This window comes from Bicyclus anynana, chromosome 16 (assembly GCF_947172395.1).
Source record: "Bicyclus anynana chromosome 16, ilBicAnyn1.1, whole genome shotgun sequence".
In the NCBI taxonomy this organism is placed as follows: Eukaryota; Metazoa; Arthropoda; class Insecta; order Lepidoptera; family Nymphalidae; genus Bicyclus; species Bicyclus anynana.
This window is the reverse complement of record NC_069098.1, coordinates 6,388,115-6,396,753: the sequence shown is the minus strand read 5'-3', so window position 1 is coordinate 6,396,753 and position 8,639 is coordinate 6,388,115. Positions and strand designations below refer to the sequence as shown.

General features: G+C 32.8%; 3 protein-coding genes across 5 annotated transcripts in view; 1 reads left to right on the top strand and 2 right to left on the bottom strand.

The window, feature by feature from the left end:
* Positions 1–6: 6 nt before the first annotated feature.
* On the bottom strand, positions 7–2,350 carry LOC112052224 (serine/threonine-protein phosphatase 4 regulatory subunit 2). The gene has a single exon (XM_024091223.2). It carries the CDS (start codon positions 2,216–2,218, stop codon positions 761–763), a length of 1,458 nt encoding a protein of 485 aa, XP_023946991.2. The 5' UTR covers positions 2,219–2,350; the 3' UTR covers positions 7–760.
* Positions 2,351–3,824: 1,474 nt separating this feature from the next.
* Positions 3,825–7,494, top strand: LOC112052226 (uncharacterized monothiol glutaredoxin ycf64-like). The gene is made up of 2 exons (XM_024091226.2): positions 3,825–4,217; positions 5,235–7,494. Exons 1-2 carry the CDS (start codon positions 3,962–3,964, stop codon positions 5,417–5,419), a joined length of 441 nt encoding a protein of 146 aa, XP_023946994.1. The 5' UTR covers positions 3,825–3,961; the 3' UTR covers positions 5,420–7,494.
* The window catches only part of LOC112052225 (alpha-actinin, sarcomeric), a 54,402-nt gene continuing 52,867 nt past the window's right edge, over positions 7,105–8,639 (bottom strand). For 2 of the 3 annotated variants that reach the window (XM_024091224.2, XM_052886203.1), the window contains exon 19: positions 7,105–8,056. The gene's annotated coding sequence lies outside the window, so the exon portion shown is untranslated. The remainder of the gene's footprint in view (positions 8,057–8,639) is intronic. The other variant, XM_024091225.2, reaches the window with a different exon arrangement.

The window sequence follows — 8,639 nt, the reverse complement described above, 5'->3', positions numbered from 1 at the left end:
ATAACCTCAGCATCATATCAATTATAATTCATTAAAAAAAATACAATTCCCAAAACATTCATACTGTAATTAACCATTTGTATAATTTCAAAATCAACAGCACATTTTTTAAATGTACATTAGTCTAATTTGAATTAATTGAAGACATCTTTATCAGCAGACATGGTAACCAATCAGCTGAATATGAATTTTTCAATATTTTAGCTGTGTCATACTAAAATCAGAATACATATGAATAGAAAATAAGTCACACACTTATAGGTCACAGATTTATCAAAAGTATATGCTATGACAAGAGAAAAACATAGTCAACAAATAGAAGCACAGAAGCTTTCTTCCCATTACAGTGTTTTTCAGATAGCATGGGCGTACCCATGTCTTTCACTCTTGAAAGTTTGCCGGGATTCACAATAATAATACATATTATGAATGTCATAAGACAAATGTCACTGTACACATGCTATCTGAAAAACACTTTACCTAATGAGTGACCTATTGAGCAATATTTTTAATTTTGCAGCTATTGGTTGACAATATGTCTCTAGTCATAAGATATCTCATTCCATACATCATAGTCCTATCAATTAACATTCTGCCCATAAACATTTTCATTTGAAAGATTTGAAGACTTACTTAATACTTATCTCTCTGCTTTGCATAATGGAAATATTTAAAAATTAAGATAACTTACCCACAAGTTAGGTAAATCTACAATCTACACAATCAGTCATTAATTAATAGTAGTCCTTAAAATACCTCTCTAAGGTTCCACACTTTCTGCAGTCGGTGCAGGGTCCTCAATTTTTGTTTCTTCTTTGATATCTTCATCTTTGTTTTCTTTCGTTTCTGTTTGTTCAATATGAACTTCTTCTGTTTTAGGTTCTAAAGGTATCTGCGGTAGTTCTGAATGAACATCAGTGATTGAGTATTCATCTGACTGCATTTTAACAGGAGATTTTTTAGGTTCTTCAACTTCAGGTGGAGATTCTTCTTGTGTTTGAGCTTCAGGAGTTTTAGGAGGTTCTGGAATCTCTACTGCTTTGATTTCAGTTACTGGCTCCTCTGGTACTTCTACATGCTCAACTTTAGGTGAGTTACTGTTGCCATCTGTATTATCACTGGACGAGGAGCTCTCCTCACTTGATGAGACTTCTAATATGTGTTTGGGTTCACCGTCTTCTTTGCTAGTTGAATCTGAGCTGCTCTCATCTGTTGAGACTTGAGTTTCAACTGGAACAGGTGCAGTTTCAACATTTTGGTTCTTTATATCTTCTTCTAAAGTGTCTGTTTTGGACTGCTCTGCAAGCTTAAGCTCCGTCATCTCAGCATCGTCTACCTTAATTTCTGGGATGACAATTGCTTGTGGTGGTTCATCACACTTCATTTCAATATCAACAGCTTTTATCTCAGGTTCTTCAATTGTTGGTGTGCTGTTATTATTCTTTGCATCTTCCGAGCTTGTTGATGCCACTGCTGTTAGAGAGATCTCTTTGGTTCTGTGCAGAGAGTCATCAGGACTGTCATTCAATTCAGGTGGTGTGACCGACTCATACTGCAGAGTCACCTTGCTTTGAGTGTCCATAGAGTTTACTTTGGAATGGAGTCGTGCTTCTAAGTCATCTACAGAAATGTGTGCATCAGATGAACTTGGCTGAGGTTCAGAACTTAACCGTGAGTCTGAACTGTCTTTCCAGGACATATCTTCCATTTCTACATCAACATTGTACTCAGAATTATTGTCAGACCCATTCACGATAGGTTCCATTGGTTCACCATTTTCTGGTTCAGCATGACGCTGGTGTCCTGGTTCTCGAGTACTCACTACTAAAATATTCTTCTCTATAGCCCTCATAAACTTGTCTATGCGATTGTACTGTTTCCGCGGGAAAGTTAGCAGTTCACAGATTCGTTGCACTGTGAACGGAGCTGAATTGAAGGAATCTAGTTTCTCAATTAAGCTATTCTTCATTATGTCATAGTTAAACGGGTCCACGTTGGGGTATGGGGGAATTTCAATACCTGGATTAGTTTCGTAGAAGTCTGTTATAACGTTTAGGAGCTTTTCTTTAAACAAACTCTTCACAATGGACCACTGGTATACGGGGTCACCGGTACGCGCCACATACGCCAAATAATCGTTGAGTTCTTGTGGTATAGTTTTTGGCTTACGTTTCGAAAACTCCTCGAGGAAATGAAAAACTTCTTCGGTATTTTCCATTATAGAATAAATTATTCTAGCTGAGATATTCTTTGATTCGAATTTCCAAACGAATAATTCGATTTTCTGCAAAATTCCAATTTCCAAACAATCACACTTTACAAGTTCACAGAAGACAGATCACAGAAGACGTGAGACGTCAAACAATTTAAACCACAGTCTATATAGTTATACCATAGATCACAATTCTACTAAGACTCAGACCAGACAAATTAGATAGGGACGTTACCTCTCTGGCAAAGTATAATATCAACTATCTGACGCGTTTACAGAATCCGTTTCTAAAGAATTGATGTCTCATTGTTGTAATAGTTTTGATCGTGTAAACATCACCTTAAAAATACCGGTTAATTTAGTCTGATGGCATAAAAAATGGTTAACAATTTCAAACTCGTAGTATATTATTTATGATGAAGTTGCATTTTACTTGTAAGTACGTATTTCTAACTTAAAATAAAATTTCTAAAAAGAACAGATTGTTTAGCCGGAACAACAAAACATAGATCAAATAAACGAGTATTAATGTAACGTTTTTGAGTGATTGGTTTTGTTAGTTTGTTTAAATATTACACGTGTGTGTATTGTGTATTTTTTCATGCTATACGCCCATTTAAAAATATACAGAGAAATAATGAGTTAATAAATATAATTAATACTAATACATAATTAATTGATTATATACTAGTACATAATTATTTAAATACTAATATACTAGTACATAATTAATTAATTAATATATAGTATAGTAAAAATAATATTTTGTGTTTAAGGTATCAAATATTTTTAATGTGAAAGTTTACTCTACCACGTCCCCCCCAAAAAAAATCGGGCAATATTTTTGATAATGTGTCCGATACAACTCCATATGTATTTGATCTGAGGTGCGATTTAACTCCAAAGCAAATTCCTCTATGATACCACAAAATCAGATATAGCTTTTCCTCTTGCTTTTCCCTATGGAAAAAAATCAAGCTTAAAAAAACTAATAAATCTGAATTCTGAACAGTGTTGCCAGAAGGTTACTTTTGTAACCTTTTAGGTGATTTTTTGACTGCATTGGTAACTTTTAGGTTACATTAATAAAAAGGTTACTTTTACGTGATATTTCGGAATTTTTAGAATTAACTTACAATTTCGTAAACCTAAAACAGAACGGTCGCTAAATCAAGAAATGCGGACAAGTGCTCAGGAACTCATCGATGTTTCTGTGTCAATCTCACTATAAATGAAGACGTTACAATTATTGACGTTGCGAAATAAGTAAGTTGCAGTCACATTGAATTTCTTAAAAAAATCAAGTATGAATTTAAGAAATTAACGTCAATTGTTTTTAAAATTCTTGCTCTTTAATTGTATTTTTCTTATCCAATGAGGAAAAGGCAAACAATCAGGGCCTTTCTTATGATGATTCTATTAACGAGTAAAATCTCCTTCAGTTTATAGTAATTTAGTACTTGGCTAATATTCGTAACAGACAGATTAAAAAAAAAATACTTTAGCCTCCAGAGGCTGAAATGGTGGTTTAGCCATGCTGTGGAACTTACTGTGGTTACTTTTTACACAAAAAGGTTACATTTTTTAATATTTTGGGTAACTTCTCACAAGACCCAACTGGCAACACTGATTCTGAAGTGATCTGAAAATTGAAATTAAATTTTCCTTTCCAGATTTCCTCTTAATTTTTCCATTTCCCAAAACTAGTTGAAAATTGTTCGGGACCTTACCTTTGTTATATACGAAACAATGAATACTATATTAATAAGGAACGTTTCACCGATTTATAAAAATGCATTCAAGTTAACTTCAAGGCTATTTGCGGATGCAGCAATCAATGATAAAATTGATAAAATAGTAAAAAATAACAAAGTGGTTGTGTTTATGAAAGGTGTTCCCGACGCTCCAAGATGTGGCTTCAGTAATGCGGTAGTTCAAATAATGAGAATGCATGCAGTATCATACGACAGCCACGACGTTCTCGCGGATGAGAACTTACGACAAGGTAAACATTACGACAAGAAAAAGAAAAGTAAACAATTCATAGTCTTTAATTTTGCATATTAATTCTGAAATTCGATTAGATAATCCATGTAGCAAGAGTTTTTTTATTCAATGTCAAATTAGCTCTTGAATGCCATCTCCCCTGATGTTATGTGACGAGACAGTTATGATAGAAGGGAGATGCTATTAACAGTAGGTACATACAAAAATATTCTGCCTTTTAATCTGCTTTTAGCAGACTCAGAAGTGGATTACAAAAATAAGAAAATCAATGTTGAACTGAGGTTATGATTCACAATATTTGTCAGGACAACTTAACTAACAAATTAAACTATAATCAAAATAAGACCCTAGGCTTGTGACTCTGAATGCAGGTTTAACATGCTGCTCGAGCTATTCTCTCCGCCTATTCCAAGTAACTCTTAACGAATTATACAACACAAAATGTGCTCGGTTCTAATGCCACGAGTATACTGAAGCCGACCATAATATGACTGCCTTATATCGCAAGTCAATCTCGACAACCGATTGCTACCCCTCTCTAACTCTTTAGGGAAACAAGTCGCGTCACCTAACATCGGCACGTGCCAACACAAGATTGAGCAATGTCATATCTGTCTGAGACTACTATTTCCTACAGTAGATTTATTAAAACATTTATTTTGACAACCTCCGTAGTGCAGTGGTATGCGCGGTGGTTTTATTAGACGGAGGTCCTGGGTTTGATCCCCGGCTGGGCCAATCGAGGTTTTCTTAATTGGTCCAGGTCAGGCTGGTGGGAGGCTTTGGCCGTGGTTAGTTATCACCCTACCGACTAAGACGTACCGTCAAGTGATTAAGCGTTCCGGTATGATGTCGTGTACAAACAGAAAGGGATATGGATTTCCATCCTCCTTCTAACAAGTTAGCCCGCTTCCATCTTTGATTGCATCATCACTTAGCATCAGGTGAGACTGTAATCAAGGGTTAACTTGTAAAGAATAAAAAAAAATATTAAAGTTTGTATTGTTTTTTCCAGGTATTAAGGAATATTCCAATTGGCCGACTATCCCACAAGTCTTCATTAATGGTGAATTTGTTGGAGGCTGCGACATTATGCTACAAATGCATCAATCTGGTGAATTGGTAGAGGAGCTAAAGAAAGTTGGAATTAAAAGTGCATTATTAACTGCAGATGAGGCTAAGAAAGAGAGCAGTAAATAACCTAATAAACCTCTTAAATCTATTCAAGTAGGTACACTGTAAAATTTTACTACACATTAACTATATATAGCTTTTGGCTTATGTTTATTAAGGACTAGTGCAGTACTACAACTAACTATGCGGGTAAATACACACATAGTTCCTGTTTTTGTGGTAATACAGAGATAAAATATAGCCAATCTTTATCAGGAAATAGGATGTAGGATTCTAATGGTGAAAGAATTTCACAAATTGACCCATTACTTTCAGAGCATATTCAATGCCAAACAAACCAAATCAAATCTTTCCTCTTTATAATATTAGTATCAACTTTTGCCTATTTGTAATATAAATTTTAAGGAATTGCAACATATTAAAATATTTTAATTTTTAGTTCAAATACAGAAGCTTGTATTGTCTACTGATAAACTTTTAGTTCTCTTGTGATTCTATATTAAAATGTAACTATTGTTCTAATTTCTTGTGAAATTTATATTCACAGTTTTTATATACATATGTTTGATAGTTTATGTGATGGCAAATCATTCAAATACTGGAAGGAGGTAGTTCATTAAAAAATCACCCTGTAGGTGTACCTTATCATTGTGTAAATATCATTAGGGACATTAATTAGTATCAATGTTATTTCAAATTTCTTGTAGTACTTTGTACTTGTTTGTTCTTATGAGACATTTCGCTTTTCAGAATCTTAAGGTGGCAGTGTAGATATAGATCTGTTGATTTAACTGTTTATTATGTTTGTTTTTATTGTTAGGTACCATTTTTGAGAGTTGGTCATTTTCTAAATCCATTTAGCTCTGCAGGCTAATTCACTAACTTTGACGTAATATGTTAATTGACATATACATAATTAAGATTCTATGTTATTACATAGATTACATATATACATTAATTATTAATTATATGTTATAAAAAAGTATATATAACAGTATATTATATTTCATTAGTATATACATTACATATACATAAGATGTCACCCTGTGCCTACAACACTTCATGGATATCATACAGTAGGTAGGTGACATTTGTCAATTTATTTGATGTTTATTTTAATAGGATAATTATAAAGACCTAATTAGTGAATAAGCCAGCTGGTAATATTCACTCTGGAGACTCAATGACATTATCTATGTTTGTTTTAAGGCTAATAAGTACATTGTAAAGTACTTTTTAGGCTTTTTCGGGACTGCATTGGATCTAAATCTGAAAATATATGAAATAGCTACAATGTTGATTGTATGAAGACTTTTAAAATGAACATACAGATTCAAATCTGAATTTTTATAATTCTGGAATGTCTCAGATATGGATTTGATGCAGTGTTTATACTTAGTTGTACAAACAAAAAAAGTTTTTATTAGCTCATATTTTGAATGTTTGGTTGAGTTATATTATTTCTTGTATATAATATTTATATAGCGAAATCTGTTTTCAGTTGTGACTTTTCACAATAGATATTTTTTTTAATTTTGTGACATTTTTATCTCTATTTACAATATTTATTGTAAAATGTCAGCTATTATGTCATGAATATAGTATATAAATGTTTTCAAGTATTTGTTGTAGTCAATGTATTTCATTGTAGCCAATAGAAAAGCAATGTAACGTTTATTTATTGAAAAAATGCACCAGTTTGTTTGATAGGTGCCATATTGTAAACTTTGAATAATTAAATAAAAGAAAAATTGTTTAAGAGCTCTTTATTAAATTAGCTGTACATTCGAGTTAGTATACTTTTTGGGCACATAATTCATTCTTAATCTACATACCACTGCTTTCTCAATATAAATGGTTGGATTAACAACACAGTCATTATTAAAAGACAAAATATATGGCAGATCATTTATTTAGAGTACTCAAACAAAAATACTCTCACAAACGATTATCATAATAAAATGATATTTAAATAAATAAATAGATGCAGGCAAGTTATGGCGATCTATGATAAATAAATAATTGGTGTGACACTGACCTGCAACTTTTATCAAATTTAATGATCACATAAATAATGTTAAAATCTAACTACCAACAAAGTATAATAAATTACTAGTGGCAGTCATTAAAAAAAAATCAAACTAATATAAATAATGTTCGCTTATAAATAAATAAAATGTAACAAAAACATTCTTACAATGTGAATGAGTCTTATTTTGGTGGCACACATTAGTCAAGCCTAACATTAGCACCATCTTTAACTTACAAATAATTGTTTTGTGACTTCCCTGATAATTTTCATACAAAAGATAAAAATACCTAACACTAATATATAAATAGTATAGTTTAAAATACAGATATTCCTTCTGATTTGAGCCAAAAGTAAGTAAATAGTGAAGAACTTCATGGTAGGAAAGTTAATGGCATTTTTGGTTTTAACATTGCACATTTTTTTTTCAATACAGAACTGATTTTATAAACTAAATTTTTTTCACATAAATTGTTTGCTTTACATTTGACCTACTTAGGGCGAATGTGAGGAGGTCAAAGTAAGGGAAATAATTTTTGTGTGGTGACGTCGACACTGCATCGCCGATCGTATTTAGTGCTGGACGATTCAGCCAAGATCTTCTGTAGTCATGTTGAGATGATTCCTCCCTCCAACAGGGAATTTTCAGATGATTTCTGTTGTTTGACCTGTATCTGAAAGGGTATCATGTTAGTTTTATCGTAGTTGCAGTAGTATTATACCTAGCCATGTTTTTTAGTGAAGTACAACTGTAAATCTTTCGCGACATTAGGCATTGAAACAAAATGGACAAGTTGGATTAATGCCAAAATTTAAATAAGAAAGCTAGAAATAACGCATGTAGTCTAAAGTAGGTATGGCCTATTGGACACAGTTCAACATTATTATAATAGAATAGTTATGCAAATCGAGTGACTACTTTAATTTAGGCCCAGACGTTGATAGCGTCACTTTGAATTAATTAATTTATATACCTAAATGTTTTATTTGAAAAATGTAGGTAACTGATAACAGAACTCCAAAATTGTGAAGTGAATTGGGAGCGGCAGCAGTCGATATGACATCTGCCTCCGATTCCGGAGGGTTCGAATCAGGTCCGGGGCACCTCCAACTTTTCAGTTTTGCGTTTTAAGAAATTAAATATCACGTGTCTCAAACCGTAAAGGAATAACATCGTGAGGAAACCTGCATACCTTAGAATTTTTCTTAATTATTTTTGCATGTGAAGTCTGCCAATTGGGCCAGCGTGGTGGACTA

Bases quoted from the DNA above. Each gene is read 5' to 3' on its own strand.
- LOC112052224 (XM_024091223.2), bottom strand. From the start codon at position 2,218: ATGGAAAATACCGAAGAAGTTTTTCATTTCCTCGAGGAGTTTTCGAAA.
- LOC112052226 (XM_024091226.2), top strand. From the start codon at position 3,962: ATGAATACTATATTAATAAGGAACGTTTCACCGATTTATAAAAATGCA. The intron at 4,218-5,234 runs GTAAACATTACG...TGTTTTTTCCAG, and splicing joins GGATGAGAACTTACGACAAG to GTATTAAGGAATATTCCAAT.